At 36.9% G+C, this 25,240-nt stretch overlaps 1 protein-coding gene across 1 annotated transcript in view; it reads left to right on the forward strand.

Annotated features, from left to right (window-relative positions):
• The window catches only part of C15 (homeobox protein C15), a 124,438-nt gene that overhangs the window by 43,614 nt on the left and 55,584 nt on the right, over positions 1-25,240 (forward strand). The window contains exon 3 of the mRNA XM_067771847.1: positions 7,352-7,580. Coding sequence (XP_067627948.1) covers positions 7,352-7,580 — 229 coding nt within the window. The remainder of the gene's footprint in view (positions 1-7,351; positions 7,581-25,240) is intronic.

The following is a 25,240-nucleotide window of genomic DNA, read 5'->3' on the forward strand; positions in this document are numbered from 1 at the left end:
GTCGTATTTTTGGCGAACCTACAGCCATGCTATCATTGTAGTGGTGTGAAAAATACTTCTTATTTTTTAACGAAACCTTAGCGCCAAATGGCAAAACAAAAGTTAAAAAAACGTATCTTTGTTATTAAAAAATATAAAATGGACTATAAAAACAGTACTATTTATGTACCCCTCTTGTAACTTATTTTTTTTGGTAGTTTACTATACCTGATTTATAACTTTGTTTAAGTTTGATTTGAAATAAATGTGAAAACTTACATTGAAAAATATACGTATACTTTTAACTCTTTTTTCAATGGGTATTGGATTTTCTTGAAGAAATTTAACTCTTTCTAGCTTTTTTTTCTAGATTCTAGCCCAAAGAAATGTTTTTTCTGGCAACACTGCAGAGTAGCAATTAACAGCTACTGCTCTAGCTCTGAACGTGAACAGAACATGGAGCATAGCCGTAGCATAGAAGAGTGATAGCATTTCTTATGCTCTGCTATGAGATACGGGAATGTTATTTTCATTGAAAGGCAGAGATGTTTCATTTTGACCACATCTAAGCGGTAAATGCTTGTACTTCTTATAACTAACGGTTTCAAAAGTTCAAAACAAAAAACAAAGCGATATTTGCGCTGTTTTTTTTTTTGTCGTTATTATTTAATATGAAGCATAAACCTTTATGGAGCTTTAAGGGCCAATTAATGGTGACTTTTAACCATATAACCATAAGCAGATAAAACAGCTGATCAACCTACCTTATGGAAATCAATGTAATCGATTAATGGTGCCATACCATAACGCTAACGCCATAACCATACCATAGCCAACCAACTGGTTTTTGGTTTCTCGCCATATCCATAACCTAAAAATATTTGAGTTGGTTAATTTAATAACCTTTTGTAGATTTTATTCATTGTTTTGGATACGTTATGACTAAGAAACTTATTTTTTGTGGAATATGTGTGTAATTTTTTGCGTTTCACGATTTTTAGGTTAAGGCAGCATTAATCGTTCACAATGGAGATGGTTATGGATATGGGTATGGTTACGACTATGGCGTTGCGGTTAAGGAAGTTTAATTAGCCCTTTAAGTTTCATATCTCGTTGAAAATAGAATTTACTCGGATTTTCTCTCAATAATTCTACTTAGTATCTCGGCAGTGATCTGGCAAACACTCCGAGTGTATCTCTGCCATAAAAAGCTGTTCAGTGAAAACTCATCTGCCTTGCAGATGTCGTCCCAAAACATGTACATACATAAGTCCCGTCCCGCCAGCTTGTAGGAAAGTTCACAAGGAGCAGGACCAAAAATGGAAGAGCAGCTCGGCGTAAATCTTTTCGGAGATATAATTTCAACAATAATTCAAACTTTTCTTATACGTTTTATATTTTTTTTCGTAAAACTAGCAGTTATATACCGCAACAAACCCAAAATTTCCTCTTCCTGGCCTTTAAGTTCACTTTAATAACGATAGAGGCAGTTAAAAATGGGTTGATGACCTATAATTTCAGATTTGAGGTGTCTACTCAAAACTGTACACTTCAGCTAAAAACAATAGTGGAAAATCTATACATAACCTGGGACCAGTTGAGTTGTGTCATATGATAGATAACTCTGTCTAGGACCTAAACAGGTTCTATATTTTCTGTAGATGTCCTAGCTAGATTACTATAGATAAGTACATATGTGCTGGGCGAATAGCAAATTCTGTGTTAGCATCGTGTGGGCCACGGCTGCCTGAAGGCAGCCACCGTGGTGTGATGGTAGCGTGCTCCGCCTACCACACCGCATGCCCTGGGTTCACACCCCGTGCAAAGCAACACCAAAATTCTAGAAATAAGGTTTTTCAATTAGAAGAAAATTTTTCTAAGCGGGGTCGTCCCTCGGCAGTGTTTGGCAAGCGCTCCGAGTGTATTTGTGCCATGAAAAGCTCCCAGAGAAAACTCATCTGCCTTGCAGATGCCGTTCGGAGTCGGCACAAAACCAATTTGTAGGGAAAATCAAGAGGAGCACCAAGCAAATTGGAAGAGAAGCTCGGCCTAAAATCTCTTTGGAGGTTATCGCGCCTTACATAAATTTTTTTTTTTAGATTCTGCCTATGTAGAAAATTCTATTGAATCGCAGTAGTGAAGCAATTTAATTTTTTCTTAATGATTTAAAAATTGCAGGTAAACTTTAAAGCATTAATCGTTTTAAGCTATTTTTCTTAAATTTTTGTACTAAATTGGAAACCTGTGAATTTAATACTGCGTTTTTGTTTAATTTTATTCTCTTTATACTCAGTTGAGCAAAGCTCACAGAGTATATTAAGTTTGATTGGATAACGGTTGGTTGTACATATATAAAGGAATCGAGATAGATATAGACTTCCATATATCAAAATAATCAGGATCGAAAAAAAATTTGATTGAGCCATGTCCGTCTGTCCGTCCGTTAACACGATCACTGAGTATATTTTGAGGTATCTTGATGAAATTTGGTATGTAGATTCCTGAGCACTCATCTCAGATCGCTGTTTAAAATGAACGATATCGGACTATAACCACGCCCACTTTTTCGATATCGAAAATTTCGAAAAACCGAAAAATTGCGATAATTCATTACAAAAGAGAGATAAAGCGACGAAACTTGGTAGATGAGTTGAACTTATGACGTAGAATAGAAAATTAGTAAAATTTTGGACAATGGGCGTGGCACCGCCCACTTTTAAAAGAAGGTAATTTAAAATTTTGCAAACTGTAATTTGGCAGTCGTTGAAGATATCATGATGAAATTTGGCAGGAACGTTACTCCTATTACTATATATACGCTTAATAAAAATTAGCAAAATCGGAGAAGGACCACGCCCACTTTTAAAAAAAAAAATTTTTTAAGTAAAATTTTAACAAAAAATTTAATATCTTTACAGTATATAAGTAAATTATGTCATCATTCAACTCCAGTAATGATATAGTGCAACAAAATACAAAAATAAAAGAAAATTTCAAAATGGGCGTGGCTCCGACCTTTTTGTCTAGGATACCTTTAACGCCATAAGTCGAACAAAAATTAACATGGGCGAAATCGGTTGATGCCACGCCCATTTTTTATACACAGTCGTCCGTCTGTCCTTCCGCATGGCCGTTAACACGATAACTTGAGCAGAAATCGACATATCTTTAATGAACTTAGTTCACGTGCTTACTTGAACTCACTTTATCTTGGTATGAAAAATGAACGAAATCCGACTATGACCACGCCCACTTTTTCGATATCGAAAATTACGAAAAATGAAAAAAAATGCCATAATTCTATACCAAATACGAAAAAAGGGATGAAACATGGTAAGGTAATTGGATTGTTTTATTGACGCGAAATATAACTTTAGAAAAAACTTTATAAAATGGTTGTGACACCTACCATATGAAGTAGAAGAAAATGAAAAAAGTTCTGCAGGGCGAAATAAAAAACCCTTAAAATCTTGGCAGGTATTACATATATAAATAAATTAGCGGAATCCAACAGATGATGTTCTGGGTCACCCTGGTCCACATTTTGGTCGATATCTGGAAAACGCCTTCACATATACAACTACCACCACTCCCTTTTAAAACTCTCATTAATACCTTTAATTTGATACCCATATCGTACAAACTCATTCTAGAGTCACCCCTGGTCCACCTTTATGGTGATATCTCGAAAAGGCGTCCACCTATAGAACTAAGGCCCACTCCCTTTTAAAATACTTATTAACTCCTTTCGTTTGATACCCATATTGCACAAACGAATTCTAGAGTCACCCCTGACCCACCTTTATGGCGATATCACGAAACGGCGTCTACCAATGGAACTAAGGATTACTCTCTTTTAAAATACTCATTAAAACCTTTCTTTTGATACTCATATCGTACAAACACATTCTAGAGTCACCCCTGGTCCACCTTTATGGCGATATTTCGAAACGGCGTCCACCTATAGAACTAAGGCTTACTCCCTTTTAAAATACTCATTAACACCTTTCATTTGATACCCATATCGTACAAACTTATTCTAAAGTCACCCCTGGTCCACCTTTATGGCGATATCTCGAAAAGGCGAACACCTATAAAACGAAGGCCCACTCCCTTTTAAAAATACTCATTAACACCATTCATTTGATACCCATGTCGTACTAACAAAGTCTAGAGTCACCCCTGGTCCACCTTTATTGCGATACCTCGAAAAGGCGTCCACCTATAGAACTAAGGCCCACTCCCTTTTAAAATACTCACTAACTCCTTTCGTTTGACACCCATATTGCACAAACGAATTCTAAAGTCACCCCTGGTCCACCTTTATGGCGATATCTCGAAAAGGCGAACACCTATAAAACGAAGGCCCACTCCCTTTTAAAAATACTCATTAACACCATTCATTTGATACCCATATCGTACTAACAAAGTCTAGAGTCACACCTGGTCCACCTTTATTGCGATACCTCGAAAAGGCGTCCACCTATAGAACTAAGGCCCACTCCCTTTTAAAATACTCACTAACTCCTTTCGTTTGACACCCATATTGCACAAACGAATTCTAGAGTCACCCCTGGCCCACCTTTATGGCGATATTTCGAAAATGCGACCACCTATACAACAACCACCACTCCCTTTTAAAACCCTCATTAATACCTTTAATTTGATACCCATATCGTACAAATACATTCTAGATTCACCCCTGGTCCACCTTTATGGCGATATTTCGAAACGGCGTCCACCTTTGGGACTAAGGATTACTCCCTTTTAAAATACTTATTAACACCTTTCTTTTGATAGCCATATTGGACATACAAATTCTAGGGTCACCCCTGGTCCACCTTTATGGCGATATCTCGAAACGGCGTCCACCTATGGAACTAAGGATTACTCCCTTTTAAAATACTCACTAGCACCTTTTATTTGATACCCATATCGTACAAACGCATTCTAGAGTCACCCCTGGTCCACCTTTATGGCGATATCTCGAAAAGGCGTCCACCTGTAGAACTATGGCCCAAACCCTTTAATACCTTCCATTTGATACCCATGTCATACAAACACATTCCAGGGTTACCCTAAGTTCATTTTCCTACATGGTGATTTTCCCTTATTTTGTCTCCGAAGCTCTCAGCTGAGTATGTAATGTTCGGTTACACCCGACTTAGCCTTCCTTACTTGTTTTGATAGTCTTTAGAGTTAAGGAGAAAACGCCTGCTACCCATTTGTTTGTACGGTACGGGTATCAAATGAAAGGTGTTAATGAGTATTTTAAAAGGGCGTGGGCCTTAGTTCTATAGGTGGACGCCTTTTCGAGATATCGGCCAAAATGTGGACCAGGGTGACCCAGAACATCATCTGTTGGATTCCGCTAATTTATTTATATATGTAATACCTGTCAAGATTCCAAGGGCTTTTAATTTCGCTCTGCAGAACTTTTTCATTTTCTTCTACTTAATATGGTAGGTGTTACACCCATTTTACAAAGTTGTTTCCAAAGTTATGTTTTGTGTCAATAAACCAATCCAATTGCTATGTTTCATCCCTTTTTTCATATTTGGTATTGAATTATGGCATTTTTTCATTTTTCGTAATTTTCGATATCGCAAAAGTGGGCGTGGTCATAGTCGGATTTCGTTCATTTTGTATGCCAAGATAAAGTGAGTTCAGATAAGTACGTGAACTAAGTTCAGTAAAGATATGTCGATTTTTGCACAAGTTATCGTGTTAACGGCCATGCGGAAGGACAGACGGACGACTGTGTATACAAACTGGGCGTGGCTTCAACCGATTTCGCCCATTTTCACAGAAAACAGTTAACATCATAAAATCTATGCCCCTACCAAATTTCAAAGGGATTGGTAAATTTTTGTTCGACTTATGGCATTAAAAGTATCCTAGACAAATTAAAAGAAAAAGGGCGGAGCCACGCCCATTTTGAAATTTTCTTTTATTTTTGTATTTTGTTACACCATATCATTACTGGAGTTGAATGTTGACATAATTTACTTATATACTGTAAAGATATTAAGTTTTTTGTTAAAATTTTAATTTAAAAAATTTTTTTTTTAAAAGTGGGCGTGGTCCTTCTCCGATTTTGCTAATTTTTATTAAGCGTACATATAGTAATATTAGTAACGTTACTGCCATATTTCATCATGATATCTTCAACGACTGCCAAATTACAGCTTGCAAAATTTTTAAATTACCTTCTTTTAAAAGTGGGCGGTGCCACGCCGTTGTCCAAAATTTTACTAATTTTCTATTCTGCGTCATAAGTTCAACTCACGGTTTTTCGAAATTTTCGATATCGAAAAAGTGGGCGTGGTTATAGTCCGATATCGTTCATTTTAAATAGCGATCTGAGATGGGTGCTCAGGAACCTACATGCCAAATTTCATCAAGATACCTCAATATTTACTCAAGTTATCGTGTTAACGGACGGGCGGACGGACGGACGTACGGACGGACATGCTCAACTGAGTATAAAAATCGAATTGCTTGTGTTTTTGTTGCATATTTTTTTATCAGAAGAAAAGAAGCGCAACAAAATAAAATTATTAATTTTATGAATGAAAATAGAAAACAAAAAAATGCGTTGAGCTACGTGAGGAACACAAAGGTCTTTCTGTGTTGTAGCTGCATATTCAGTGACACACCTCACCTCTTCCGCTAATGGCACGCAACAATTCTTATTGTATTTATGTATGACTGATAAGCCAAATTTAGGATAACAACAGCAATTAGGATCACATCAAAATAAAAATACAAATATATGCGTTTAGATATAGACGCAGACAGACTGGTTGCACGCTCGCTGCCAGAGGCGCGGTCATTTTGAAGTGTCTAATTGATTTCACAGCAGGTAGAGAGAGAGTCAGGATAATTGGTACAATACATTGTGGCGCATTCTTGCAGAAGATGAGTAGTTGAAGTCAATGAACAGGTACATTAGTACAAAGCGAGATACAAACACATTTCTTGAGACACTCTAACAGACCCATTCATACTCCTCAACACACCGGAAATAAATATCGGAAATTGCTTGTTATCTTTCGAAATTTATTACTTTACAAATTGTTTGTTGTTTTTTTTTTTATTTGGTTACTTAACTGAACCCTACAATTAAATTAGTTAATTTTGTTGTGCGTTCGTTTAGACGCCATCGTCTGTCGGCGCGGACAATAATCGCTTAGACATTTATGACAATGTCTTTAGAATTGCGTGCCCATTCACTTGCAATCTTAATTGCATAAGTTTTTGTTTATGCTATGTTCGTTTGATATGTAATATTTTTTTCTAATATACTCTTTCAAGCGCTTTTTATGATAATATTAAAGAAGTTTGTTTGTTGTTCAACATTTATTTGCAGCTGCTTTTCCCATCACACGTCGCATTGGTCATCCATATCAAAATCGTACACCTCCGAAGCGGAAAAAGCCCCGCACCTCCTTCACACGCATTCAAGTTGCCGAATTGGAGAAACGTTTTCACAAACAAAAATATTTAGCTTCTGCCGAACGAGCGGCGTTAGCGCGGGGTCTTAAAATGACCGATGCTCAAGTGAAAACCTGGTTTCAAAATCGTCGCACGAAGTGGAGGTGAGTGGTGTTTTTTTAAATAAAAAATAAGCTGTTGTTTTAGAAAAGTTTAAAATTGTATTTATTTTATTAATATAACGATACTTAAACAAGCTGGTCGTAATTAATAATCTGATCGGAAAGAAAATCTTTAATCATGAAGTTTCTTAGGCTGATGAAGCTGTATCCGATAAAAAATTTAAATTCGTTACACAGGCACACAAAGAGAAAATTTGTCTGTATTTTCGACATGCTGAATTCTAATCTGAAGCCTGTTTATCTTTCGAAAACTTCCAAACTGTTTAGGTAAATTAGCTAATATAATAAAATATGAGAGGGAAAATACCCCGCGGGTTGGGGGGCTTTGAATATACCCGCGGCAGGTATGCCTATCGTAAGAGGCGACTAAAATACCAAATTCATTCAAGCGGTTGTGTAGCGCAACCCTTTCAAGGGGTTGCCAGCGCAATATATAGCTTCTCCAACCCAATTGTCAAACTCACCTATCCGTGGCGAATCCTGTTTATTTAACAGCCGAGGCTCTGGCGACCCAAAGTTCCTGTTGGTATTGTTGTTGTTGTAGCAGTGCTTCGCCCCACCTAATAGTTGCGACCGATCACAAATTGTCATCAATATCCCCTAACGGGAGTCCAAGGAAACTTTCTGTTTCAACAGAGGTGGACCATAATGAAAGGCGTGTTAGAGGCGTTGGTTACACATTACAATTAAAGAGATGGTTGGTGTCATGTGGGAACACATTCCAAGCGGGGCATATATTTTGTATGTCGGGGTTGATTCTGGATAGGTAAGTGTTTAACCTGTTACAGTATCCAGAACGAAGTTGAGATAAAGTGACTCGCGTTTCCCTGGGGAGTATGCGTTCCTCCTCTGCAAGTTTTGGGTACTGTTCTTTGAGTACTGGATTCACCGGGCAATTCCTGGCATAAAGGTCCGACGCCTGTTTGTGGAGTTCACCAAGGACCTGCTTGTGTTTTTTGGCTTCATACGGCTGAGTTATAAGGTGCCGTATTTCCTCAAAATGCTTACGGAAATGACTCCTTAAACCCCTAGTCGGTGTTGGTTCATCAATCAGATGTCTGTTGGGATGCCCAGGTTTCTGGGTATTCAACAGGAACTGTTTGGTTAGCATCTCATTTCTCTCCCGGATGGGGAGTATTCTCGCCTCATTATGTAGATGGTGTTCTGGGGACATAACAAGACAGCCCCGTGGCGATTCTGAGAGCAGTATTTTGGCAGGCCTGTAGCTTCTTCCAGTGGGTAGTTTATAGGCTCGGCGACCATATAGGGGACGCGTAGCATGCAATCGGCTGGCCAATTGCTTTGTATATGGTAATGAGCGTTTCTTTGTCTTTTCCTCAAGTACTGCCAGCAAGGGATTTAAGGATTTTATTACGACTCTGAATTTTCGGAACAATTGCGGCTGCGTGCTCACCAAAATGTAGATCCTGATCAAACGTCACACACAAGATTTTGGGGTGCAGGACAGTCGGTAACGGAGTGCCATCGACGTGGATGTTCAAAATGGTCGACATTTGGGACGTCCATGTTGTAAATAAGGTCGCGGAGGATTTAGTCGGTGATAATGCCGGGTTTCGCGAGGCGAAGAAACTGGAGAGGTCAGGGAGGTATCCATTTATTCTGTTGCAGCCAGAGTTCCTCATTCCAAGGCCTTCGGGGTCTATCCTTATCGCTACAAAAACAACAACAACAACATGAGATGGAAAAGAATGTCAATCTATACATTAAACGCAGAACGACGTTTGCCAACAATTGATACTTTGGACTAAGTAGGCAGTTGAGAAGAAATGATGATCTGCTTGCATGCCAAAGGGATGGCTGACGTGCTTTGCGATGAGGAATTAAAATCGGCCAGGCAGTCAAGACTCAATCTGTAATAACGTTTGTCCAAACTTTTATTCCGTGTTTAAGGAAATATTTGTGGTGAGACGTCTTTGCCAGGTCAATTATTGAGAAACTTTTCTTTCCGGAAAATTGAGCAGGCCCGACCTATTCTAAAAAAGTGTATGTAATTCTGGGGTGGGGTATAGACATCAGAGTGATACAGAGGTCAGGGTGAACAACAGAGGAAGGGGAGAAGGATAGAGAGTAACACAGGGAGATGTAGAGGGCTTGACAGCGGAAGAATATTGGTCATTAGTCATAATTCATTAAAGTAGATTTTTCAAATAATATGATATATTAACACATTTATCCCCTTTTTATAGTTCCAAATCACTCAATAAATATCTGCATTGGAAATATCTACAACCTTTTTAAGCGAATTCTGATCCAGGCGAAAATTCAAAACATTTTAGCTGGTCCCTTTCCGCATTACCGGCCTTCCGATGCCTGCATTGTCTAAATGTACTCTTTTGAATCTATGGTGATAAAATTCCCGTAAGGCAGGTTAGGAAGCTTAGAATACACCCGCTGCAGGTATGCCTGTAATAAGAGGCAAGTAAAATACCCAAATGATTCAAGAGGCTCAATTTATAGCTTCTCCAACCCAATGGTCAACCTCACCTTACCGCGGCGAATCCTGTTTTTTTGGCGACCCCAAGTTCCTCAAGAAAGTAGGGGGTTGGAGGTGGAATAGCCTTGGAGGTTCAATGTGGTCACATAAAATTGTTCTCGAGATGATAGGCCCTGTACCTTAAGGGTGCTTGTTCTCTATCCGACAAAGGACCATCAATCGCGATAACACCCACCAAAACCTTCGGGAAGTGTTTTTATCACTACAACAAAGCATTCTCATGGTCGAAGCCTTTAAGGCTAGTACCCGTTTTGTTTTGTTAAGATCGTAATTATCATATATGTATGTATGTATGTATATCTATCTTAATATATATAAATTTCATGTCACTTTGTTTGTCCGCGATGGACTCCTAAACTATTTAATGAATTTTAATCAAATTTGCACACCGTGTGCAGTTTTATCCAGCTTGAAAGATAGGTAAGCGTTCCTGTGAGGTTTCTTTCCGAGAAATGGACCAGGGACCGATCTATTCGAACAAATTTTATTCACGGTTAGATTTGTCTTAAATTTGGAATGTATGTATATTTTCCAGATAAATATTTACGACACTTTTTTCCGGGAGATGGAGCAGGGACCGACGGGGACTGGAACTGCGACTGGAATTGGGACTGCGACTGGGACTGGGAACAAGGGATGGAGAAGAGTAAGAAGAACTAGAGAGAAAAGAAAAGAGGGACGGAAAAAAGATAGAGTTAGACGAAGATAGAGAGATAGGGATAGATGGAGCGGAGAAGAAGTAAAGGAAAAGACGGAGAGGAAGAAAGAGACGCAGAATAAGAGAAAGGCAGAGGGACGAGTGAATAAAAAGATAAGGAAAGGAGAGTAAGAGTTAAAAACTGTTTAAAAGTTGTGCAGATAGACAAAAGCTAGAGCAGAACAACGTCTGCCGGTTTGCCAATGTTAAATATAAAATATAAAAAACCACTCTGTCGATTTGTGAGCTAGAGAAATTCTAGTAACTATCGAACTAGTTCATATTTGGCACTTTAGGTCTAGATCTGAATCATATATATTATATTTGTATAACTAGTTAATGATTTCCCCGCAGAGAGAATATTATCCTTGAATCAGCGTAGCTTTCACCATTTCAAGTTCGAATAAGTGGAATAAAAAAATATTAAGCTGTTAAATCAGCTGTCTATTTTATAATTAAAATGTTTTTTAAACAAAAAAAGAGCTGTCAAAAATTTCAAAAAGAAAATCCAACATTTAGGTATAAGTTAATTCGTATTTTTTGCGTGTGCAAAGGCAAAAAAACAAAAGTCCTGGACTCAAGTATTAAATACATATAAAAAAAAAACATTCTAGACAAATTCACTCCCTTTAAATGTGAACATAAATATTATATAAGTACGTGTATATAATAAAAAAGTGTAAAATGAAAATATGCACTTTAAAAATTCATGAACGCATTAAATGTGAAACAATGAAAAACGCTACATTTCAATTTGTCTCAGACTGCCATTTTTCTACAATTTTACTCCCTTTTAACACTGAAATACATATCTACTTCTACAGTTTAAACTTACATTGTAAGTAGCAACAATGCTGAAAATGATTACAAATTTGTGTACAATTTTTATTTTGTGGGCGTGTGAGTAGGTGGAGGGTAGTTATATCTTTCATCGATGCCATTTTCAACCCTCAAATATGTAGCAAGAAAAAATTTGGCTTTGATAAAGGGCTTATAAATGGCGGCCACAATCTTATAGAATAAGAGGTTCGATTTGCTTTTGAGAATGGGCAGCAGCAGTAAGGCCACCGCGTTAAACGTGATTTAAACTTTTAGGTCGGCCATAGTGTTTAAAGCACACCAAAATTGAAAGTGGAGAATAGTGGATACACACACTTTTTAGTTAATTTTATGCGGGGAAATCGCATAAGTGTAGATAAAGTTATGCACTTAACAGTCCATATAATGCTTAAGTGCTTTTACTGTGCTTTTCTAGTTTTTCTCTTTCCATGCTGCGCATGCAAGTGAAATAGTTTCAATGTTTTGAGTTTTCGTGCTAAGCTCAATTCTGTACTTTTAATTTAAAATGTGGTTGCGTAGGATATACTCGTATGTATGTATCTCTTGTGAGCCAACAATTGCCCCTGTGCAAGTTTCAAAACAGTCATACCCTCGAGAGAGGAGTGGGTAAAGAAACTAATATGGGGCAGACGGATGACTCGAAGGTAGAAGATGGAGGAGGGTTTTTTTTTTGTCAAGCGTTTGATTTGAGCCGCATGTTTAAGTTTTCTGATCACTGCAGGGTCCAAGCGGAGGTTGCCGCAATTAAGCATGATGTTCTGTGCTACTACGGTTAGATAAGTCAAAAACGACTACGATAAACAAGCGGCTATTAAAGCCTTAAGTTCAACTGTGGTGCGATCGAAAGTGTGGTATGGAATGCCTGACCTCGCTTGCCGTTGCGTCGAACTATTTAAATATAAATATTTTCCTAGGTCGCAGGGCTGCATTATTGGCTATTTCCTTTGCTGGCAAATCTAGTGGAGAGCTCCGAACTCCTCTGGACTTTTTGGAGTTCATGGTCTTTGTAAATGCCGGTCCCTAAATTAAAATACTTGTAAACGTTGAAAGCCAGGCTTTTACCGCCAACCTTGCGAAGTACCTTCCTGTGAAAAGGACCAGTTCAGCTTTTCTGTGTTGATGCCGAGTCCCAGTTATATATTGTTGATAATTCAACCTCCATTATATTCTGGAGAAACTGAGGGAGTTTTCCCTGCACAATAACCTCATGGCTCTCCAACCACATGAGGCGAAGCGAATGGAAAATACCTCCTTGCGGGGTGCCTCTATTTACCAGCCTATAGAGCGCATTTCAATCTACCTCCGTGTTAATCTTTCCGCAAGTAAGCAGTTTGTGTAGGAACTCAACTAGGCATGCGTCGATTCACAGGCTCATTAAGGTCAAAGTGAATGCCCCCGCAATAACATTATTAAAGCCACCTGCTATATCCAAAAATTCCACCAGTGTGCGTTCTTGAAGTGAATCGACCAGTCAACGATAGATGCCAAAGAGTGAAGAGCAGTTTCGTTGCTAAAATATATAAGATATCCCTCGTATAGTGCCCTTAATTCCCTAAACACAGTAATATTAGCATTCAAAACTTGTAAAATCACCGGTCTAAATATACTTAATTATTTAATGCCAGCAAAAGTGTTTAATTCAGTAGGCGGTGCCATTATTTATGCATTTAGAAAAGTTCGGACGCCTACTAATTTTGGGCTAAGATTTATAACAGACCCTCGTCATTTGCATGGGGCGGGGGAGAACAAACAACTTGAAAAGAAAATGTGTTAGGCAATTTAAATGCATACATATTTACCTATATAAATACATACACATCTATGGAATGTATGTATGTATGACTATTAGACCTACCTTAAAATAATCAAATTTTTCTAAGATCTTGAAAGATGGAAACGGCCTGAATATGTTGTACAACTTTTTCAACTTAAAAAAACCTTAAACCCGAATACTCCGTGAGTTAATAACCAAATCTTTGTATAAGCTCCTCGAACCCTCATAGCTGTAACCTACAATATTTTGTGCATGATGTCCAGAGACCCCCGTCACGCCGTAAGCTTCTTATTCAAGCGCGAATAAACAAGGCGATCACTGTGACATGACAATAATAATTTCTTGGGCTAACTAGCTTGCGGTCCTGTCAAGTCAGGTCCTGTCAAACACTAGTACTTCTTTTGTCATCATCATTATTTGGCGCTTAGACACTTAGGCGGGTTTTGGCCATTGCCAGACATTCCTGCTTCTTGATGACTTAAACTCTTTCTCCCAACTCAGAGAAACAAGAAATCTCAGGAAGTTCTTTTCTATCGAATACTGAAATCGTCGTTCCATCTTCTCTCTGCATCGTCCACCATTGCGACAGGTCCATCATGACGGGTATGATGAGAGACATTTGAGCGTTTTTGTTGTTTCGCAGTTGCTATACGTTAGAAGCAAATCCAGAAAACTTTCCACGAAACTCAAAATCAAGCATGGTATCATACATGCAAAAAGAGGTAGGATTGGAGTATTGGGATAGTTATTTCCATCGCTATATAGCATTGGGGGGAGGGTGGAGCCTTTTCTTCCCCAGGTGTTATAAGGCAGCATCTTAACCTCTTCGCAGTCACTTTATTAGGCCTTACGTTTCTTTCTAAGAACTAGGCGTGTTTTGCCCCCTTTTGAGTCTCAGTGTCGTAATTAACGCCCTTCTTTACCATGGATGCGCCACATTACTTATTTTTCGAGCTCTCTTGAACCCTATAGTATCCGCAGCGGGGGTACGTTGGGTGGTTAGTTGCTGTGCTGCCCGGTTAGAAAGGACCCGAGCTCAAGTAGAGCAGGGAGATCCATTTTGAGGTGCTATGCCCTAGAAACAATTATTGCTGATTGTTATAAGAACATTCGGTAGTTTGTTCAAACCATTTTTAAACGTCGATGAACCTGCTGATATCTTTAACGTAGAACCTTGCAACTTTCGGAAGTTCCTATAGAATATCACTGCAAGGAGTGTGAAACCTAATGTCTGCTAGAGCTGAGCATTCGCATAGGGAGCGCGTGACAGTTTTCTTGCTGTCCTCTTAGCCGCAACTCCAGTAACGCTGTACAAAGGGATTCACATTCTCTCAAAGTGAAGCTCCATATCCCGGGGCTGTGGCAGTAATTATAACGATTAATTTCCTTGACCTGTTTCCTCTGTTCTGTTACTATCCAAATCAGTCATGTTTGTTTGTTTGGCCCGGAGGTGTAGTTGCATATCGCTATGTCATGAACTCCGTATTTATGTTTCTTTTGATTGACGTGAGTGAATGATGCGTCTCGACGGCCTCCGAAATTTTCAGTCTTCTTGTAATTTCTCGAGTCCTCAGACAGGAGTTCACAGACCTCTCTTTAGCCTGACTTTCGCTTGGACACTTTAAGTTGCTTCTTCTACAGCACCTTGTCTCTCCTCCGTCTTCATCTTGAATAATATACTACCTTATAGCTTCTGTCATCCACCTTATAGCGTTACGTGGGAGCCACACCTACTGAGTATACCACCATCTATGTCTCGAATTTCAATAGTCAGTTTCCAAAGCCAAATACTTTCAGTTATGCGAATGAGCCAGAGCCAATTTATTAAAAAGCTACACACCACAAGAAGAAATTGAAAAAAGCCTAGTCAGAACAGTATCCCCAGAGGCTGTCACATAAGCAATCTGACATCTACTCCACCCAGTTTTGTTGCATAGTTGCCGGCGATCTGCTGTTAGCAACCAACGTCACCAAAGTGTTGCAATGTTTGTAAAACGTTCAACCACTTTCTGTTTCATCGTTGAAACGAAGATTCCTCTCAGTGAGCAGGTGTGAGTGATGCGCCCCGAAACCAGCCAAGAGTATCATTTTAATGGCGAAATTTCGTACTACGGACCCGTCGTGAAGTCAAATGACATCAAGTCGTTGGAATATGTTCCACAATAAAGGCTGAATTTTGCAACTGCTCGCCCAAAAACCCTTTCCTTCCCCACAATACCAACACAATGGATCCGTCTTCCTTTCTTGTGTGGGGACATCCACGACGTCATCAGGTTAAGTGTACAAGGTTTTGAAAAATACCAACCGTCAGATGTAAAGAGCTATAGTGTAAAGAATATGAGTCCAGAGGTTTTAAAGATATAACCCAATAGTTCTAGTGCGGTCTACACGGGAGCTCTAAAGGTCAATATTTTTCCACCCATTGTAAAATCTTCGTTGTTTTCTCACGGTCTAATATGTCATTATGTGTTTGTAGGTATGTATGCCGGTACATAAAAATAAATAAGTACATTCCCTTAAAAACTCAACTTAAATATTAAACAAATAAGAAGTTATCGGGTAATGGCGGCAGCGCTTAATGTGCCAAGCAAACGCATATCAAAATTTTAATGGCCAATGTTCACTCAATCGTCGCATTTACAAGGGAAATGGCGCGCCGATTACAATGGTTGACAATTTTCTCCCATTTTTTTTTTATTCGTTTGCTTGTTTGGTCATAATTGCTTTTTGTGTCACTCTTCGCATTTCAAATTTCACTAAATTATCCCCTTAGACTATTCGAGCTTAATTCGTAGCTCATTAAGTTTTTTTTTCTGTGAGCGCCAGAAAAGCTTGACAACAACAAAACAGCTACAACAAAAAAAGACTGAATTGCATTATTACGTTATTGTTGTTGTTGGTAATTGCCTTAAATTTCTTGATAAATTGACTGTTTGCATTTGATTGGGAAATTTCTGCTGTGCTGGCTTTTTTTGTTTCTTTTACTGTACAAAAATTATTAGATTGTATGCACACATTTGGTATAAGTAGTTAACGGTGACAGCTGTCATCAAGCAACGGTTTGACATGATTGCATGCAAACACTTACATATTTTTATATTCAATATTTTAATCTATTATTTCTTCGGGCTAAAAAATGTACCCAAATGGACGTTTACTTTGCATGTGTCGCCGTGTTGCCATGTCGCTGACGTTCATTAAAATTAATTTTTTTTGTTTTAATCAATTGATTACAATATGGCATTTCCATTTTGATTTCATTTTTGTCGCTGAATTAAATGTGCTCAACATGCAAACATTTGGAAAATTGCAGTTTGGCACGAGTGAACATGTTTGTAAATAGTAAAATTTAATAACAATTACAACAATGCGATACATAGCAATGATAGTTGAAAATAAATTGCCTGCGCTTTCAATTAATCACCACACAAATTTCTTGATTCACTGAATTGTGAAAAATAATTATCTGACTACTTAATATACATACTTACTTAGTACATATGTAAAATATGTATATGTATTTATAATTATACGAGTACAACTACTTACCCAATAAGCCCAACAGATGCGCCTTGCAGCTTTCGAGATAAAAAAGTTTTCTCTGATATTATTATCGCGTTGATACCTCCTGACAAAATATCAACATATCTGCAACCCTAATCGAGTATATTGTCTTTTCCGGTGGTAATTGTTTCAAGATTGAAGCCACTAGCGTATTTTGACTTTCTCGGATTCTTGCTTAATCGAGATTTCGAATAAGCTAGACTTAGATTCAATCTCAATTTTTTTCGACCCACAGAGATTTTGGTTCATTTCTAAAAATTTTACCTAAAAAGAAATATTTTAATAGCCTATACACGAAGCTCAGTCCGCACGAAGAAAATACAAATAGAAAATAATCTTGAAACTTTCCCGAAATTGTAGAGCACATAATTGCAAATAGTCCGGAGTTAAACCCACAATGATGCATAGAAAGAAGGATACACTCAATTTTTTTTTAATTAGACATAGCACTCCCCTGGAACACTTGTTGACCAAATTATCTGTAAATGGTCTTGATATAGTCCCGAAAGCAATCTCAACTGATCCGGTTCCGAAAACATTCCCGAAACGGTCCGATATATTCTCGAAAACAATTTCGAAGCTATACTGAGATAATCATGAAAAAGTTATTATTCAATACAATTATTACAATGGAACAATATTCTATAAAAGCGCGCAATTACTGACATATGCTGATGACTTTGATATCATCGACCTAAACACCCGCGCCGTTAGTTCTGCTTACTCCAAACTGGAAAAGGAAGCGGTAAAGATGGGTTTGATGGTGAATGAGGACAAAACGAAGTACCTGCTGTCATCGAGCAAGGAGTCAGCGCAAATGCGCATTGGTAACCACGCTACTGTTGGCAGCCATAATTTCGAAATAGTAAAAGACTTCGTTTATTTGGGAACCAGCATTAACACTAACAGCAACATCAGCTCTGAAATCCAGCGAAGAATCACTCATACCAATAAATGTTATTTTGGACTAGGTAGGCAATTAAAATATAAAGTCCTCTCTCGGCAAACGAAAATCATACTCTACAAGTCACTTATCCTTTCCGTCCTGCTATATAGTGTAGAAGCATGGATCCTGACAACATCAGATAAAGCAGCTCTGGGAGTGTTCGAGAGAAAAGTTCTTCGAAAGATTTATGGACGTCTACGCGTTGGCGATGGCGAATACCGGGGAATATTTAACGATAAGCTGTACGAGCTTTACGCAGACATCGACGTAATCCAGCGAATTAAAACGCAGCGGCTGTGCTGGCTAGACCATGTTATACGAATGAATGAATACGCTCCGGATAAGAAAGTGGTTCTTATCTTATGTAGAACCTCACTCCCTTTTTTTCAAATAATATTGCCAGTAAATTCTTTTATACTGTTGTCCATCTTTGAGTCAAATTTTACTCAAATGTATTCATCCGTTCTGGCGTGATTGAGTCACAAAACGTTTAAACAATTATTCAAAAATAACTGATCTCAGGAGCCATAGGACCTTCATTTGCGATAATGTTAGCCAGTAGATCCCTCTTGACTATTGTCTATCTGCGTTAAAAAAATTTATTTAACCCTACAAAAATTACGTTCTTTTTTTACCCTATAAAGAAACGTCTAAGAGACGTGTTCAAGTTTAAGGACCCTACATTACTTACATTTATTTTTTTTTTTTTTTTGCTTTTTTTAATCATTTATTTGATATATATTCACTTCGTTTAAATGTTTTTTAAAGAAAAATATTGTTTTTTAATATATTAACAATTAAGATTGACTTGTCTTGGACTTGTCCTTACAAAAATCAGTCTTTTTCGAAAGACCTCAGTTTATAGCAAAAAAATTAAAATATAATAAATTTTTTGTACTTCAATTGAATGATTAACTGTTTTAAACTATACTTAAAAAAATATTAGCTAAAATTACCATTTTAGGCAAAAATTACATATAAAATTTGTAGTCACGTAAAAGATAACGATACGTCTCTTAGACTGAAAAACACCCCCCACTGACAAGCTGGTAATGGTAGCCAAGAAAACTGAAAATGAGAACGTTCTCTCTATACGATTGTGGCAGACTGAGAGTAAAATTAAAACGACGTACGTCTCAAAGACGTACGTGATCTCACTAGGTTAAATCCCTTAACCGTGCTGTTGTGATTGAGTCACAAGCAAACGTTTGGACACCCCAACATCCAAGCTCTATTAAGTTTTGTAATTGCAGTTCTGTTACAAAAATGTGTCGTTTATTTAGAAAGTGTTATCTAGAAAGTGTTTTATGCTCAAATATCTTTAGTAGAAGCCAGTCGAAAACTAGAAACCATGCTTGAAAAACATGCGTTGTCAGCTCGTTAGTATGTGGGGGAGAGTTAACGTAAGGTCTCCTACTGTAAGTTTATCTACATATCCTGAATCTGTGCCATTAAATATATATGAGAGTTTCCACCAAATCAGACCTCTCTGAGCTAATAAATAAATTACATCTTGCACGATCAAAAAACGTTGACATACGTTCACGTAGAGCTTCTTCATTATTACTTAACATTTGGATATTGTGATGAAGGTGCAAGCTCGGTTCAAAGTTGATACCAAGACAACTTTAAAAATCTTTAAAATCATAATCGTAGCTGCGAAGATTTTATACGAAGTTGCCCTTCTTTTACAAACGTAAAATTAAGCTGCGATTAATTTGTCAAACTTCTTCGAAACAAATCTCAAGATTTTTGGAAGTACATATGTACGGCTCATAGTAAATATCTTAAACTTGAAAGAAATGGTGTCCGACTGTAACAGAAAAGGGGGAAAAGTTTAATACCATGGGAAGAAAAATTTTCACAAATTTAATTCTTTGCATACATGTCAAATTTTCAATATTACAACACCAAAACTTCAATAAGAAATGTTATACCCTTTAATTTTATTCTTGCTTTTTATACTTGTCGCGAACGTAACATTTGGTCCATTGATAATTCAGGTACAATTTCTCAGCCGGAAATTATATTTAATCAAGCAGTAAACGAGGTGGATACAGTTCATTCAAGTCCGTTGAATTCAGTGGCACTAGTAATTTTTCTATGTGAGCCCTCGTTTTAGAAATGTTGACAAAAGTTTGGACATGGATGACCTTAAGATATTTACGCCAATATTCATATCACATTAAAGGATTTACTTAGACTATCAAGATATGACGCATTTCATTTGTATACATTTTAAAATGCTAATAAATCAAACAGGGTTAGGAATTATTTTCTTTGATCCCAGTATCAATAGATGCAATTTCAAATTTAGATATGGTAAGACGGTTTTATTGAGTTTTGTGTTGAAATTTTACCGAGTTTGGAAATTAGTCTACCACAATTTATCAATTTTATAATATCGCGATCGTAACGTTCTTTGAATATTACTGACTTACTTCTTGCAATATTTTTTGCATATAACACTGGTTTACAGCCAAAATTCACCAGAGACACTATTATGAAATTCCTATGTATAATTACTCCCTGATTCTGAAAATCAAGGTTATTTTTAATTCTATGGTAACGTTTGTGAGATATTTACGAATTACGGTTATTTCAAAAAAATAAAAAAATTGGGTCCACTTAATCATATATATCTCAAGAACGAATTGAGCAATTCCAAAACGGTTTGAAGCTTTTTAAAGATAATGAATGCTATAAACTGTGCATACAACACTTTCTGCTAAGCCCTGCAGATTCAAAGATAAAGAACAATCATTACGGATTTTTCAATTTTTTTTGTAAAAATATAAAAAAAATTTGTAATTTGCGTGGAAGGATCTCGAATATTTCCATGAATGTTTATAACTTTTGTATTAGTCCATCGATTTTGTTGAATGAAAGCTTATTTTTTTGTAATATAACAGAGCTCAGAGAGAAAAGAAAAAATCTGCAAAAAGTAAAAGTTTTCGAGATCCTTCCTCGCAAATTACAAATTTTTTTATATTTAAAAAAAAAAAAATTTAAATATCCGTAATGATTGTTCGTTATCTTTGAACCTGCAGGGACCCACAAAAAGTGTTGTATCCACAGTTTATAACAAATTTGATTGCCTTTTAAAAACTTCAAACCGTTTTGGAATTGCTCAATTCGTTCTTGAGATATATATGATTAAGTGGACCCAATTTTTTTTTTCGAAATAACGGTATTTCGTAAATATATCAAAAACGTTACCATATAATCCAAAATAACCTTGATTTTCGGAATCAGGGGGTGATTTTACATAGGAGTTTCATAATGGCGTCTCTGGTGTAGAAAAAAAGTTGGAATTTGTAATCCAGTGTAATCATTACTTTGACAGTTTTCTTTAAAATTGTAAAGACAAAAGTTTCGCGACCGTAATAATGGCTATCACTACTTTTTAGTATAAGTCTACAATTTAAATTTCATGTTTTCTTGTTTGTTAATTTTCAACATGAAATGCAAAAACCAGAACATATTCAAAAACATCCAACTCTTGGAAGTAATACTTCTAATTCGACACGATGTCTGTACAATTTTATTTTCTGCATGTATGATTGTTTTTTAAACACATTTTCTTTCTCATCAACTTAAGTTTTGAATTCAAAAATTTAAAAAACCGCAAAAATGTTAATTAAAACACTTAATTGCAATTTATATCACTGTTACATACATATTTTGTACGATTACAAGAAAAGTAAATACATACATACATACATACATATATATGCAGCAGCGAACATGACCATATTTGTTGGCATTTGTATCAAATTTCATACATACATACATAACATTTTTTTTTCGATAGAGTATGAAAATATTTCAAGTAAATCTGTGCAAACCAAGTAGAGCTTTCGATTTCTCGAATTTGTTCGAGAAGGGATTTCTCGCGAGACTCGCCTTCTCGCAACATTCTCGGATCTCGAAATACTCGTAAAGCTCGAGAGCTCGAAATTATATTCATTATTATTATTATTTATTTCATTATTTTCATAAGTATATGTACATATAACGATAGCTTAATTTTACTTGTCTACAATATCATTACTTAGAGAATAGTTAGTGACATCTTTATTTTATATAATAAAAATAGTGTTGTATGTCACATCATGTTTTAACAAATTCAATTATATAAATACTAATAGTGGGGTGAACAAAATATATCAAAAACAAATTGACTAAATGGAGTCACGAAACAATTTGAAGAAAGAAGATAAAGGTTAAGTTTACAGAATTCCTCATATGAAAACAGAAAAAAGAAAATTCTAAACTATACAATGCTTATATAAAAGTAAAGACTATATGTAGCTGTATTATACAATGTAGTGCATCAAAATTTCTATCTGATTGGTATCAAACTCAAGAAGCCAAGTTTTTATTTTTTTTTTTAACTCAGATCTGAATCTAATGTCTCGTATGTTTTCTGGAAGGGAAATAAAAAGTTTGCAAGATAAGACAGTGTAGGAATTTCTAAACAATGTTGTTCGAAAAACCGGCAAAGAAACGCAGGCTGTAAATACCTCGTGTTGGATTTTGCAAATAGCCACCTCTCATGTAAAAAATTTTTAAAACTTTGTAATAGAACAAATGCCGAACTGGGAATATATTTGATCTTCTAAATAAGTCAAAGGAGCGAGTCCGACGTGACAATTAAAAATTTTTCTTACCGCACATTTTTGCAGTACAGTTAATTGATTGATTTTATTGGAGTAAGCACCACCCCAGCAACTTATTCCATATTCTAATTTTGAAGGAAATATACCATAATAAACTGTTTTCAGTGTATGGTTTGAAACGTATTTCCTGAGACGGTAATGTATACGATTGGGTGAAAGTAAGTATTTTCTTAGAGTTTCGATTTGCTCATTCCAGTTAAGATTACAGTCAATTGTGACTCCTAGGTATTTGAAACTATTCACTTTTTCAATTTCAAAGCAGTTAGAGTCACATGCCATATTATTATGAAAAGAATACTCATAACGATGGTTGGAGCACTTATTACTATATAGGATATTACGTTTGCATATTCCACTGTGAAAAGTTATATGAAGATCTTGTGCTTCTTGAAGTTTTGGACTAAAGCACATTAATTTGGTTTTATTGCTGACAACCAGTTTATGTTCCGCAAACCATGACCGAAGTATGTGTATATTGTGGTTAAGATCCGCTATCAAATTTAAAGGATCCGTTAAGTTATATGCAATTCATAGGTCATCCGCAAATGCTTCGACTTTGCCCTTGAAAGGTTGAATAAATAGTGAGTTCACATAGATAAGGAATAATATGGGACCAAGAACCGATCCTTGTGGTACACCAGAGTTTATGACTTTGGTCTCACTAAGAGTGTTGCCTATTTTTACTCTCTGGGTTCGATTTCCTAAATAAGAAACAAACCAATTGTATAACAAGCCACGAATTCCCAAATTATAAAGCTTATTTAAAAGACGGCCATGATCAACCATATCGAATGCTTTTGTAATGTCCACAAAAAGCCCAGCACAATCTTTTTTTGAATCTATACCCTTGTATATAGTTGAGCGGAAGTCCAAAAGATCATCTTCCGTAAAAAGACCATCCCTGAAACCAAATTGCAAAGGACTAAGAAAATTTATTTTTTCAAAGTACGATAACATCCTTACTATTACAATTTTTTCAAAAATTTTAGTAATTGATGACAAAAGTGAAATCGGCCTATAGTTAGCCATATTTTTTTGTTACCTTTTTTTAAAATCGGTATTACAATTCCTAAATTTAATTGTTCTGGGAAAATGCCATTTGTAACACTCAAGCTAAAGATATGTTTTAAAACATCAACAATATTGTATGAGATTTTCTTTAACATAACGTTAGAGATGCCATCATGACCGGAAGAATTACTATTTTTCAAAGATTTGATTGCAATTAAAATTTCCGATCCTGAGAATCGGAATTCTCGCTTGTGTTTGAGAAGAAATCGTAAGCTCTAAAACCAAGTTCGAAAACTTAAAAAAAATTTACAAAAATATCTCACTTTTTATTTAAAGTTTTCTGAATTTGTTTGAGTACCTATGTAGTTTTGTAGCCCAATCAATTTCAGTCTGACAAATACATCAGATCACTTACAATTTGTGTTGTTGAGAATGAAAATGGGAAATAAGCTGAAGTGAGTAAGTAAGAATATACAAGCAGTTTACTTACTTAATTGGCGCTTAACCGTCTAAACGGTTATGGCCGTCCAACAAGGCGCGCCAGTCGCTCCTTCGCTCCGCCAACCGGCGCCAATTGGTCACACCAAGGGAGTTTAAATCGTTTTCCACCTGGTCCTTCCAACGGAGTGGGGGCCGCCCTCTACCTCTGCTTTCATAGGCGGGTTCCGATAGAAACACTTTCTTGGCCGGAGCATCATCTTTCATTCGCATAACATGGCCTAGCCAGCGCAGCCGCTGCGTTTTAATTCGCTGGACTATGTTGATGTCTGCGTATAGCTCGTACAGCTCATCATTAAATCTTCTTCGGTACTCGCCATCGCCAACGCGTAGAGGTCCATAAATCTTTCGAAGAACTTTTCTCTCGAACACTCCCAAAGCCGCTTCATATGCTGTTGTCATGGTCCATGCTTCTGCCCCATATAGCAGGACGGGTACGATAAGTGACTTGTGCACAGGCTAGTGGTTTAGGCGCAGCAGTTTTGCCGAGTTATCCTTGGTTCTAACCTTAAAATGAAACAGTTTAAATCGTTTTCCACCTGGTCCTTCCAACGGAGTGGGGGCCGCCCTCTACCTCTGCTTTCATAGGCGGGTTCCGATAGAAACACTTTCTTGGCCGGAGCATCATCTTTCATTCGCATAACATGGCCTAGCCAGCGCAGCCGCTGCGTTTTAATTCGCTGGACTATGTTGATGTCTGCGTATAGCTCGTACAGCTCATCATTAAATCTTCTTCGGTACTCGCCATCGCCAACGCGTAGAGGTCCATAAATCTTTCGAAGAACTTTTCTCTCGAACACTCCCAAAGCCGCTTCATATGCTGTTGTCATGGTCCATGCTTCTGCCCCATATAGCAGGACGGGTACGATAAGTGACTTGTGCACAGGCTAGTGGTTTAGGCGCAGCAGTTTTGCCGAGTTATCCTTGGTTCTAACCTTAAAATGAAACAGTACAAAATTTCGAAATAATGGCACGTGGTGGCATAGCAATATACCAGTAAATGTTTATTTCTTTCTCCTCAATTTTTCCGAAAAACAACAATTAATAATGAAATAACAGTAATTATTAAAAACCATAAATTAAAAAAATGTAAGTAAATGAATTTTAGTAAACAG

Source organism: Eurosta solidaginis, chromosome 1 (genome assembly GCF_040869045.1).
Source record: "Eurosta solidaginis isolate ZX-2024a chromosome 1, ASM4086904v1, whole genome shotgun sequence".
Classification (NCBI taxonomy): Eukaryota; Metazoa; Arthropoda; class Insecta; order Diptera; family Tephritidae; genus Eurosta; species Eurosta solidaginis.